The 14,219-nt window shown below is 49.8% G+C and overlaps 1 protein-coding gene across 1 annotated transcript in view; it reads left to right on the top strand.

The window, feature by feature from the left end:
• The window catches only part of slc7a5 (solute carrier family 7 member 5), a 110,553-nt gene that overhangs the window by 76,915 nt on the left and 19,419 nt on the right, over positions 1-14,219 (top strand). The window contains exon 7 of the mRNA XM_072518081.1: positions 11,306-11,402. Within this exon, the coding sequence (XP_072374182.1) occupies positions 11,306-11,402 (97 nt within the window). The remainder of the gene's footprint in view (positions 1-11,305; positions 11,403-14,219) is intronic.

Consider the following 14,219-nt stretch of genomic DNA (forward strand, 5'->3'; position numbering starts at 1 on the left):
CTGGGAGATAGTGGCTGCTTGAGTGCCAGCTCGCTCCATAATAGGGTGGGGCTACAGTGCCGAAAGAAGATGAACGGCATTCATCGTGCAGCCAGGGTAGGTCTGGCTCCTCATCTCCTTCTGCCTCCCACTGCACCCCTTAACACACCCATCACACCTCCACCTCTCACCGAGCCACCTCACAGATTCCCGACACTTATTGTGGCAACACCCCGCCCACTCCCCACAGTTCCCCCGGTAGATAATCTCCCACTCCCCCTGGTTCTCCCCCCCCCCCCCGGTAGATAATCTCCCACTTCCCATGGTTCCCCCCGGTAGGTAATCTCCCACTGGTTCCCCCCCCGGTAGATAATCTCCCACTCCCCATGGTTCCCCCCGGTAGATAATGTAGATAATCTCCCACTCCCCATGGTTCCCCCGGTAATAATCTAGATAATCTCCCACACCCCATGGTTCCCCCGGTAGATAATGTAGATAATCTCCCACTCCCCATGGTTCCCCCGGTAGATAATGTAGATAATCTCCCACACCCCATAGTTCCCCCCGGTAGATAATGTAGATAATCTCCCACTCCCCATGGTTCCCCCGGTAGATAATGTAGATAATCTCCCACACCCCATGGTTCCCCCGGTAATAATCTAGATAATCTCCCACACCCCATGGTTCCCCCGGTAGATAATCTCCCACTCCCCATGGTTCCCCCCGGTAGATAATCTAGATAATCTCCCACACCCCATGGTTCCCCCGGTAATAATCTAGATAATCTCCCACACCCCATGGTTCCCCCGGTAGATAATCTCCCACTCCCCATGGTTCCCCCCGGTAGATAATGTAGATAATCTCCCACTCCCCATGGTTCCCCCCGGTAATAATCTAGATAATCTCCCACACCCCATGGTTCCCCCGGTAGATAATCTCCCACTCCCCATGGTTCCCCCCGGTAGATAATCTCCCACTCCCCATGGTTCCCCCCGGTAGATAATGTAGATAATCTCCCACTCCCCATGGTTCCCCCCGGTAGATAATCTCCCACTCCCCATGGTTCCCCCCGGTAGATAATCTAGATAATCTCCCACACCCCATGGTTCCCCGGTAGATAATCTCCCACTCCCCATGGTTCCCCCCGGTAATAATCTAGATAATCTCCCACACCCCATGGTTCCCCCGGTAGATAATCTCCCACTCCCCATGGTTCCCCCCGGTAGATAATCTCCCACTCCCCATGGTTCCCCCCGGTAGATAATGTAGATAATCTCCCACTCCCCATGGTTCCCCCCGGTAGATAATCTCCCACTCCCCATGGTTCCCCCCGGTAGATAATCTAGATAATCTCCCACACCCCATGGTTCCCCGGTAGATAATCTCCCACTCCCCATGGTTCCCCCCGGTAGATAATCTCCCACTCCCCATGGTTCCCCCCGGTAGATAATGTAGATAATCTCCCACTCCCCATGGTTCCCCCCGGTAGATAATGTAGATAATCTCCCACACCCCATGGTTCCCCCCGGTAGATAATGTAGATAATCTCCCACTCCCCATGGTTCCCCCGGTAGATAATCTCCCACTCCCCATGGTTCCCCCCGGTAGATAATCTCCCACTCCCCATGGTTCCACCCGGTAGATAATGTAGATAATCTCCCACTCCCCATGGTTCCCCCCGGTAGATAATCTCCCACTCCCCATGGTTCCCCCCGGTAGATAATGTAGATAATCTCCCACTCCCCATGGTTCCCCCCGGTAGATAATGTAGATAATCTCCCACACCCCATGGTTCCCCGGTAGATAATCTCCCACTCCCCATGGTTCCCCCCGGTAGATAATGTAGATAATCTCCCACACCCCATGGTTCCCCCGGTAGATAATCTCCCACTCCCCATGGTTCCCCCCGGTAGATAATGTAGAAAATCTCCCACTCCCATGGTTCCCCCCGGTAGATAATGTAGATAATCTCCCACTCCCCATGGTCCCCCCCACCCCCCCATAGATAATCTCCCACTCCCCATGGTTCCCCCCGGTAGATAATCTCCCATTCCCCATGGTTCCCCCTTGTAGATAATGTAGATAATCTCCCACTCCCCATGGTTCCCCCTGGTAGATAATGTAGATAATCTCCCATTCCCCATGGTTCCCCCTGGTAGATAATGTAGATAATCTCCCACTCCCCATGGTTCCACCCGGTAGATAATGTAGATAATCTCCCAATCCCCATGGTTCCCCCGGTAGATAATGTAGATAATCTCCCACTCCCCATGGTTCCCCCCAGTAGATAATGTAGATAATCTCCCACTCCCCATGGTTCCCCCCGGTAGATAATGTAGATAATCTCCCACTCCCCATGGTTCCCCCCGGTAGATAATCTCCCACTCCCCATGGTTCCACCCGGTAGATAATGTAGATAATTTCCCACTCCCCATGGTTTCTCCGGATAGATAATCTCCCACTCCCCATGGTTCCCCCCCCGGTAGATAATCTAGATAATCTCCCACTCCCCATGGTTCCACCCGGTAGATAATGTAGATAATCTCCCACTCCCCATGGTTCCACCCGGTAGATAATGTAGATAATCTCCCACTCCCCATGGTTCCACCCGGTAGATAATGTAGATAATCTCCCACTCCCCATGGTTCCACCCGGTAGATAATGTGGATAATCTCCCACTCCCCATGGTTCCCCCCGGTAGATAATCTCCCACTCCCCATGGTTCCACCCGGTAGATAATGTAGATAATTTCCCACTCCCCATGGTTTCTCCGGATAGATAATCTCCCACTCCCCATGGTTCCCCCCCGGTAGATAATCTAGATAATCTCCCACTCCCCATGGTTCCACCCGGTAGATAATGTAGATAATCTCCCACTCCCCATGGTTCCCCCGGTAGATAATCTCCCACTCCCCATGGTTCCCCCGGTAGATAATGTAGATAATCTCCCACTCCCCATGGTCCCCCCGGTAGATAATCTCCCACTCCCCATGGTTCCCCCCGGTAGATAATGTAGATAATCTCCCACTCCCCATGGTTCCACCCGGTAGATAATGTAGATAATCTCCCAATCCCCATGGTTCCCCCGGTAGATAATGTAGATAATCTCCCACTCCCCATGGTTCCCCCCAGTAGATAATGTAGATAATCTCCCACTCCCCATGGTTCCCCCCGGTAAATAATCTCCAACTCCCCATGGTTCCCCCCGGTAGATAATGTAGATAATCTCCCACTCCCCATGGTTTCCCCCGGTAGATAATCTCCCACTCCCCATGGTTCCCCCCCCCCCCCCCGTAGACTATCTCCAACTCCCCATGGTTCCACCCTGGTAGATAATCTCCCACTCCCCATGGTCCCCTCCCCCGATAGATAATCTCCCACTCCCCATGGTTCCCCCCGGTAGATAATGTAGATAATCTCCCACTCCCCATGGTTCCCCCCGGTAGATAATCTCCCACTCCCCATGGTTCCACCCGGTAGATAATGTAGATAATTTCCCACTCCCCATGGTTTCTCCGGATAGATAATCTCCCACTCCCCATGGTTCCCCCCCCGGTAGATAATCTAGATAATCTCCCACTCCCCATGGTTCCACCCGGTAGATAATGTAGATAATCTCCCACTCCCCATGGTTCCACCCGGTAGATAATGTAGATAATCTCCCACTCCCCATGGTTCCACCCGGTAGATAATGTAGATAATTTCCCACTCCCCATGGTTTCTCCGGATAGATAATCTCCCACTCCCCATGGTTCCCCCCCGGTAGATAATCTAGATAATCTCCCACTCCCCATGGTTCCACCCGGTAGATAATGTAGATAATCTCCCACTCCCCATGGTTCCACCCGGTAGATAATGTAGATAATCTCCCACTCCCCATGGTTCCACCCGGTAGATAATGTAGATAATCTCCCACTCCCCATGGTTCCCCCCGGTAGATAATCTCCCACTCCCCATGGTTCCACCCGGTAGATAATGTAGATAATTTCCCACTCCCCATGGTTTCTCCGGATAGATAATCTCCCACTCCCCATGGTTCCCCCCCGGTAGATAATCTAGATAATCTCCCACTCCCCATGGTTCCACCCGGTAGATAATGTAGATAATCTCCCACTTTCCATGGTTCCCCCGGTAGATAATCTCCCACTCCCCATGGTTCCCCCGGTAGATAATGTACATAATCTCCCACTCCCCATGGTTCCCCCCGGTAGATAATCTCCCACTCCCCATGGTTCCACCCGGTAGATAATGTAGATAATCTCCCACTCCCCATGGTTCCACCCGGTAGATAATGTAGATAATCTCCCACTCCCCATGGTTCCCCCCGGTAGATAATCTCCCACTCCCCATGGTTCCACCCGGTAGATAATGTAGATAATTTCCCACTCCCCATGGTTTCTCCGGATAGATAATCTCCCACTCCCCATGGTTCCCCCCCGGTAGATAATCTAGATAATCTCCCACTCCCCATGGTTCCACCCGGTAGATAATGTAGATAATCTCCCACTTTCCATGGTTCCCCCGGTAGATAATCTCCCACTCCCCATGGTTCCCCCGGTAGATAATGTACATAATCTCCCACTCCCCATGGTTCCCCCCGGTAGATAATCTCCCACTCCCCATGGTTCCACCCGGTAGATAATGTAGATAACCTCCCACTCCCCATGGTTCCCCCCTGGCAGATAATGTAGATAACCTCCCACTCCCCATGGTTCCACCCGGTAGATAATGTAGATAATCTCCCACTCCCCATGGTTCCACCCGGTAGATAATGTAGATAATCTCCCACTCCCCATGGTTCCCCCGGTAGATAATGTAGATAATCTCCCACTCCCCATGGTTCCACCCGGTAGATAATGTAGATAATCTCCCACTCCCCATGGTTCCACCCGGTAGATAATGTAGATAATCTCCCACTCCCCATGGTTCCCCCCGGTAGATAATGTAGATAATCTCCCACTCCCCATGGTTCCCCCGGTAGATAATGTAGATAATCTCCCACTCCCCATGGTTCCACCCGGTTGATAATGTAGATAATCTCCCACTCCCCATGGTTCCACCCGGTAGATAATGTAGATAATCTCCCACTCCCCATGGTTCCACCCGGTAGATAATGTAGATAATCTCCCACTCCCCATGGTTCCCCCCGGTAGATAATCTCCCACTCCCCATGGTTCCCCCGGTAGATAATGTAGATAATCTCCCACTCCCCATGGTTCCCCCGGTAGATAATGTAGATAATCTCCCACTCCCCATGGTTTCCCCCGGTAGGTAATCTAGATAATCTCCCACTCCCCATGGTTCCACCCGGTAGATAATGTAGATAATCTCCCACTCCCCATAGTTCCCCCCGGTAGATAATGTAGATAATCTCCCACTCCCCATGGTTCCCCCGGTAGATAATGTAGATAATCTCCCACTCCCCATGGTTCCCCCCGGTAGATAATGTAGATAATCTCCCACTCCCCATGGTTCCCCCCGGTAGATAATCTCCCACTCCCCATGGTTCCACCCGGTAGATAATGTAGATAATCTCCCACTCCCCATAGTTCCCCCCGGTAGATAATGTAGATAATCTCCCACTCCCCATGGTTCCCCCGGTAGATAATGTAGATAATCTCCCACTCCCCATGGTTCCCCCCGGTAGATAATATAGATAATCTCCCACTCCCCATGGTTCCCCCGGTAATAATCTAGATAATCTCCCACTCCCCATGGTTCCCCCCGGTAGATAATCTCCCACTCCCCATGGTTCCCCCCGGTAGATAATCTCCCACTCCCCATGGTTCCCCCCGGTAGATAATCTCCCACTCCCATAGTCTCCCCATAACCGTTCTGGTTCTCACATTTCCATACCCACTCACCTCCCACGCATGCCAGAGTTCATCTGACCTGGGCAGGAATCCTGCTTGTCCTCTCCCCATCTGTCTCACTGAAGGACAGACTCAAGCACAACCGGCGTGATCGGACACAGCCTGCCGGAGTCATGTCCAAACTAAGAACCCTAACCCCCTTTGAGGAGAGAGCCCTTGAGCTGGCCGGTGAGGAACAGGACTGCACCTGTGAAGATGACGATGTGGTGGCAAGAGTAAAACCTTTTTAAAAATAAATTTAGAACACCCAATTCCTTTTTCCCAATTAAGGGGCAATTTAGCGTGGCCAATCCACCTAGCCTGTACATCTTTGGGTTGTGGGGGCGAAACCCATGCAAACACGGGGAGAATGTGCAAACTCCACACAGACAGTGACCCAGAGCCGGTATCGAACCTGGGACCTCGGCGCCGTGAGGCAGCAATGCTAATCTCTGTGCCACCTGGCAAGAGACAAAAGTGAGCACCCTCAGCACATGCAACCATGATGCATGCCTCACGTGAGTTAACTTTCTTCCATCAGTCTGCCCCTGTGATGCAAGAGATGCCATCAGCACCAAAGGACAGTGAGGTTTCTGGATCTCACTGCAGCTGCCCCTGCCCTCACTGCAGCTGCCCCTCCAACCCATAGAGAAGCCCCTGGGCACCCAAAGGGAAGATCAGTAGGAGCGGAACCCGGGGCCTTCCACCGAGCAGACCCTAGGGGTGGTGTCCAGCCCATCTAACACCCTTTTCCCTGTGAGTAACAAATCCCCAGCCCCGCACACCGAGGACAGCAGCACTGCAACACTTGTGCAGCCCGAAAGTAGGCCCGAACCCTCAAGGTCAAGGCAGCACGGTAGCATTGTGGATAGCACAATTGCTTCACAGCTCCAGGGTCCCAGGTTCGATTCCGGCTTGGGTCACTGTCTGTGCGGAGTCTGCACATCCTCCCCGTGCGTGCGTGGGTTTCCTCCGAGTGCTCCGGTTTCCTCCCACAGTCCAAAGATGTGCAAGTTCGGTGGATTGGCAATGATAAATTGCCCTTTGTGTCCAAAATTGCCCTTAGTGTTGGGTGGGGTTACTGGGTTATGGGGATCGGGTGGAGGTGTTGACCTTGGGTAGGGTGCTCTTTCCAAGAGCCGGTGCAGACTCGATGGGCCGAATGGCCTCCTCCTGCACTGTAAATTCTCTGTTAATCCTAGGGACGCTTGCCAAGATTATCTCGGGCAGCAGGGCATGGAAGTCAGCAGGCTGCCTCAACCTCGCTGTGGATCATGAGGATGGACTTAGACATAGCGTCAGGAAGAGTAAGTAACAATAGACGTCTAGTGGGCTTGAGTGAACCTTGACACTGGTAGAGATAAGTCACCTTTGTAACAGGACATTTGGAATAACAATCACTTTGTTGACCCATATAGACCCTTCATAATGTCATGTCATGGCTGCAGGTTCCGCAAACACCCGCGCTAACTCGACACTTCTCTATGCAGTGAAAGAATGGCAGTGCAATGTCTGCCCCGCCTCTCACACTGATAACACAGTAAAGCCGATGTGCTCCTACCCCTCCAACATTAACGCTCAGGCTTTTCATGTCTGCCCGCACCCTGTAGGTATGAGGATGCCAGAGGTTGAATACGTGTAAAGAGTCTGTCCACCTCATCAGTAAGTGGAGATAAACACCAGGAACCCTGACCTCGGAGGATGCAGTAGCAGCTGAGATGTGACATTCGGCCTCTCTGGGCCCCCAGGTCACCCATTCAGTGGCAGATTGTGCTCGGTTCTCAATCAGAAAGGAATCAGACATTTTGCAGAGGATAAGAGAAGCATTGCTTTATCCTCATTGCAAGTCATTAGCATTCTTGTACAGCGTCCGGACAAGCCCATGAATGTAGCCACTATCATAATGACCTCCCACAGGCACCACAGTAGTAAGCGAATGTGAGACCCCATGGTGAGAGAGGTCTTAACACCCCAGCCCTGGTCGTCACCACACTGAGAGGCAATGAAAGTGTCCCTAGCCCTCCACCCGATGCAGGCCCTGGCCTTCACCCGTGGTCCTTCCTTCACCTCCTCCGCGGGTTCCCCCTCGTCACCCTCCTCGACATCCTCCAAGGAGATGTGGCGCATTTCCATTTCCTGGTCCAGCTGCTCATCCCGCTGCAGTTCCAGGTTGTGCAGCGCGCAGCATACCACACTAATGCGGGACACCGTTTGGGGGCTATATCAGATAGCCTCCCCCCACAGAATGGTTCAGGCACCAGAACATTCTCCCCGGAATATCTTGAGCAGGCCAACCCTCCAGCCAATGCCAGCCCTCAAAAACTGCTGGGATCTGCAAGCATCCCAAAATCTAACTATCATGGATGCTCCCTTGGAAACAGGCACACACCTGCATGATGCGTATACCGTCTGGACATTGAGGGAGTGGTATCCCTTGGGGTTCACAGATGGCACCCCATGCTGCCATGGAGGACGCAGAGCCATGTGGGTGCAATCGATGACACCCTGCACCTGGGGCATGCCTGTATGTGGGCGAAGCCCTTGGCCCTGGCTTCCTGGCTCGCCTGGTCCCAATCCAGAGTGATGTACATGTGGGCCCTTGCAAATAGCAGATCTAATCTTACCCACCAGTGGGTTTTCATGGCCCCTCTTTGCTCTCCTAATTGCTTTCTTAAATTCCCCTCTGCAATTTCTATACTCCACTGAGGCCTTTGCTGATTTGCTCCTTTTGTACCTGCTAAATGCCTCTTTCTCATCCAGTCCTGAATGTTCCTCAACATCCAGGGGGCTCCAGAATTGTTGTTCCTACATTTCACCCTAAAAGGAACATTAGTACTCTTGCCATTTCCTTTTTGAATGTCCTGCACAACTCTGTTGTTTTTCCCACAAGAAGCTGACTATTTTGGCCTGGTCCCACCTTATTTTAATTGAATCTTCCTTCCCCCAAACCAAAACCTTTTTTTGCAGACCATTTTTTTTTCTTTTTCCAGAACAAACCTAAATCATACTGTATTGTGGTTGCTATCACTAAAATGCTCCCCCACTGCCGCAGAGAACACCGGTCTCACTTCATTCCCCAGAATTTGATCCAGGACTGTGTCTTCTCTTGCTTGACCTTCCACATATTGACATAAAAACTCTCCAGAATACATTTCAAGAAATCCGTCCCCTCTAAACTCTTTACACTATGACAATCCCAATTAATGTTGGGGAAGTTGAAATCCCCTTGTATAATTACACTTTTATTATTATTTTTGCACACTTCAGTGAATTGTTCCTCTATGTGGTGCCATCTGTAAGATATTCTCAGCACATTGCATGAAGTGTGGTCACTAATACAGACCGAGATGCTAGCTGATTGTATACAGCAAGGTTTTTTGAACATCAGTTGATATGCTTGACCAGTAGTCTTGTTTTTTTTGCACTGTTAACCCGGAAAAGGTGTCATCATTGGCCAGAACCCTGGAAGAAATTCCTGCTATTCTGGGGATTGTTGGTTTGCATGCACTTGAAAGCTTGTGTTTAATATCATATGTGAGTATTTAATACCTTATCTGAGGTATGCACCTCCAGCAATGGAACACTCCCTCAGTACTGCACCAAAGTATCAGCCTGGAACAAGTGCTTGGGGTTTATGTATTCTCATAGAATAGAATCATACAAACCCTACAGTGCAGGAACATGTCATTCGGGTCTGCACCCAGCCTCTGAAAGAGTACTCCCCCCAAGCACGCTCCCCCACCCTGTTCCAATAACCCCTTAACCTGATCTACACATCTTTTGACACTAAGGGGCAATTTAGCATGGCCAATCCACCTAACTTGCACATCTTTGGACTGTGGGAGGAAACCCGAGCACCCGGAAGAAACCCACGCAGACGTGGGGAGAATGTGCAAACTCCAAACAGACAGCCACCTAAGTCGGAATTGAACCAGGGTCTCTGGTGCTAACCACCCCTGATATTCTGTTTGAATATCTTTTTGTTGTTTTGCCAAACTGAAAATCTAACTGGTAGTTGTGTGACAAGTATATCTCCATATGTGCAGAAAATTGTGCAACAGGTGACATGGCTGCTGAGGGAGGGAGAGGGGATACGGAAAGTGTCCAACATCGCCATAGTTTGCTGACCGTTGTGCCGCTGACCGGGGGGGCTTCTGCCAGGGCCGGGGGGAGTAGCGGGGGTGGCCAGGAAGTTAGCTGTGGGGTCGGGGTGGACGGGTACAGAGCACCATTGCCGCGGCCTGGAAGGCGGCCATGCAGTTGCGCACGCTGCTGACTGCCCACTGTGAACCTAGGTTGTACGGGTGTGCCCTCAGGCCAGCCCCCTAGGTGCTCTTTGGCCCCAGCTGACCCATCAGTGGGATGGACGCACTCCATGCAACCAATACCACCTTGTTGGCTGGGATGAGTGTGTGGGGAGTGTAATGTGTTAATGCGGCTGCTGCTTGTCAGCCTCCCGAGTGTCCATCATGGACCCAGCGAAAACCGCACCGTTTCTCATTGGAGTCAATTGTGTTCCACATGGCGCTAGCCCCTCCACCGTTGCTGAATCGGTCAAGGTGCGGCACCAGTTTTGCTGTCGTGGAAGTCCACAAATCCTTAGACTCAGGAATGGAGAATTTTGCCAGAGGTTTTTAAGGAGCATCGTAAAGGAGGAAAGAGTGGAAGAGAGGTGGAAAATTTTCAGGAAGGAATTCCAGAACTTAAGGCCTTGGCAGCTGAAGGCATGGCTGCCAGTGGTAGAATATCCAATTCTAGATGTTCGAAAGACTGGATGAGGATTTCAGTAGCAGGTGAGCTGAGGCAAGGACGGAATTAAGCTATGTTGCATAGCTGGAAGTAGGAAGTCTTGGCAATGACGTGGAAAGCTGTTCAGAAGCTATCTCGGGGTCACCGTAACACCAAGATTGTGAATTGTTGGTCCACCCTCAGACAGCTTCAAGGAAGTGGGATGGAGTCAGTGGCTAGAAAATAGAGTTTATGGCAGGGTCTAAAGACAATGGCTGAAGTCTTCCAGTATTTAATTGGAGAGGATTTCTGCTCTCCAGTACTGGAGGTCAGACAGCTGAGAGACAACGGAAGGGTCAATTTCTAGAGGTGATGAAGAGGTAAACTTGGGTATTGTCAGCGTACACATGGAAAGTGATGCTGTATTTTCGGATGATGTCATCAGGGCAGCATGAAAATAAGAAACAGCAGAGACCAAGGCTGAATCCTTGGGAGACATTAAAGATAATGGTGCATGAGTGAGGAGAGAAGCCATTTCACATTATTCTCTGGCTCTGAGTGGATAGAGAAGAACGAACCAGTCAAGGGCAGCCCAGTCTAGCTGGACAACAGTGGAGAGGTGTTGGAGGACATTGCAGACGGGTTGAAAACCAACTTTCCCAAAAACTATCTATTAATATCAGTTAATGTTTGCTTTCCCAGCTGTACCTGATTTTTTAACGTCAATATTTTTTTTCTTATTGCAGACTATTCTTTGTGGGATCGCGAGAAGGTCACTTGCCAACCCTCCTGTCTATGATTCACCCAACGCATTTTACTCCTCTGCCATCATTGATATTTACCGTGAGTGTCTTGATTGATGTTTTACTGTGTAAAGAAAGGGACAATTCACTGCTGGAGAATTGTTTGCTTAATATTTTTAATGGGCCTACAAAGTACAAAAGCAACATTGTTCTATTACTCAAAACAACTTCTGCATTTGCATCACTGAGTACAGGAGGCTTTTCAAATAACTGCACTAATTTTGTATGATTGCAATTATATGTACCAAAATGGAACTGTAACATGCACAAATAGCAGAGACTACCTGGTCTGAAGCAATTTTTGAAACCTTCAGTTTGTTACTGATGTTTGCTGTTTGAATCTTGGTTTGACCCAGATTAAGGTGCCCTTGAATGTATTGGGGCCTGCCAAATCCTATTTGCAATACTGGCATTTTGATTTCATAGAAGCGAGAGCAATAAGTGCACTATCAAGTTGTTGTGTAGTTTAACCTACACTTAAGAAAAACAAGTGGGTGCAATTTTAGATGAGAAGAGGGAATTTGGGGTTTACATGGTTAAGTAAAATTACTACTACAATTGCGGGTGCTTGCACTAATATGTGATCAAAACCATCGAATGTCTATTTTTAAAATTTGCGCAGCTCAGAAGATTAAGGATTTGTTTAAAATATGTGTTGTCTTTACATAAAAGTGTAGCACACCTTTTTTACCCAAAGTTGTACACCACAGAGGTGCAGACATTTTACTGCAGGCGTGGACATATTAACAACATTTATATTGAGTCTTTAACAAAGAAAATGTCCCTAAACAATTCATAGAGGTGTAAGGAATAAAGAAAGGAACATTTGGCAATGGCAAAAACGTGGTCAGAGGAGAGTCCTAAATGTGGTGAAGAAGAAAAAACTGGCAGACATATTTAGAAGGGAATGTGAGGTGCAGATGGTAGACATGTTTAGAAGGGAATATGAGGAGCAGATTACAGACATGTTTAGAAGGGAATGTGAGGCACAGATGGCAGACGGGTTTAGAAGGGAATGTGAGGCACAGATGGCAGACATGTTTAGAAGGGAATGTGAGGCGCAGATGGCAGACATGTTTAGAAGGGAATGTGAGGAGCAGATGGCAGACATGTTTAGAAGGGAATGTGAGGCACAGGTGGCAGACGGGCTTAGAAGGGAATGTGAGGCGCAGATGGCAGACGGGTTTAGAAGGGAATGTGAGGTACAGATGGCAGACATGTTTAGAAGGGAATGTGAGGCGCAGATGGCAGACATGTTTAGAAGGGAATGTGAGGCGCAGATGGCAGACATGTTTAGAAGGGAATGTGAGGCGCAATGGCAGACATGTTTAGAAGGGAATGTGAGGCACAGATGGCAGACATGTTTAGAAGGGAATGTGAGGCGCAGATGGCAGACATGTTTAGAAGGGAATGTGAGGCGCAGATGGCAGACATGTTTAGAAGGGATTGTGAGATGCAGATGGCAGACATGTTTTGAAGGGAATGTGAGGCGCAGATGGCAGACATGTTTAGAAGGGAATGTGAGGAGCAGGTGGCAGACGGGTTTAGAAGGGTATGTGAGGCACAGATGGCAGACATGTTTAGAAGGGAATGTGAGGCACAGATGGCAGACATGTTTAGAAGGGACTGTGAGGTGCAGATGGCAGACATGTTTAGAAGGGAATGTGAGGCACAGATGGCAGACATGTTTAGAAGGGAATGTGAGGTGCAGATGGCAGACGGGTTTAGAAGGGAATGTGAGATGCAAATGGCAGACATGTTTAGAAGGGAATGTGAGGTGCAGATGGCAGACGGGTTTAGAAGGGAATGTGAGGCGCAGATGGCAGACATGTTTAGAAGGGAATGTGAGACGCAGATGGCAGACGGATTTAGAAGGGAATGTGAGATGCAGATGGCAGACATGTTTAGAAGGGAATGTGAGGAGCAGATGGCAGACATGTTTAGAAGGGAATGTGAGGAGCAGATGGCAGACATGTTTAGAAGGGAATGTGAGGTGCAGATGGCAGACATGTTTAGAAGGGAATGTGAGGAGCAGATGGCAGACATGTTTAGAAGGGAATGTGAGGAGCAGATGGCAGACATGTTTAGAAGGGAATGTGAGGCGCAGATGGCAGACATGTTTAGAAGGGAATGTGAGGCACAGGTGGCAGAAATGTTTAGAAGGGAATGTGAGGCACAGATGGCAGACATGTTTAGAAGGGAATGTGAGGCGCAGATGGCAGACATGTTTAGAAGGGAATGTGAGGCACAGATGGCAGACATGTTTAGAAGGGAATGTGAGGCGCAGATGGCAGACATGTTTAGAAGGGAATGTGAGGCGCAGATGGCAGACATGTTTAGAAGGGAATGTGAGGCACAGATGGCAGACATGTTTAGAAGGGAATGTGAGGAGCAGATGGCAGACGGGTTTAGAAGGGAATGTGAGGTGCAGATGGCAGACATGTTTAGAAGGGAATGTGAGGCACAGGTGGCAGAAATGTTTAGAAGGGAATGTGAGGCACAGATGGCAGACATGTTTAGAAGGGAATGTGAGGCGCAGATGGCAGACATGTTTAGAAGAGAATGTGAGGCAAATGGTTTCCCTGATGTAATGCTCTCCATTTGCCTGGATGAGCGCAGTTCCAACAACACTCAAGAAATCCAATGCTATCCAGGACAAAGCAGCCTCTTGATTGCCACCCCATCCACCACCTTCAATATTTGCTCCCTCCACCACAGTGGCAGCAGTGCATACCATCTACAAAATGCATAGCAGTAACTCACCAACGCTCCTTTGAAAACCCACAACCTCTGCCACCTCGGACAAGGGCAACAAATGCTTGGGAACATCACCTACAGTTCTCCTCCAAGCCATAAG

This window comes from Scyliorhinus torazame, chromosome 10 (genome assembly GCF_047496885.1).
Source record: "Scyliorhinus torazame isolate Kashiwa2021f chromosome 10, sScyTor2.1, whole genome shotgun sequence".
NCBI classification, from domain to species: Eukaryota; Metazoa; Chordata; class Chondrichthyes; order Carcharhiniformes; family Scyliorhinidae; genus Scyliorhinus; species Scyliorhinus torazame.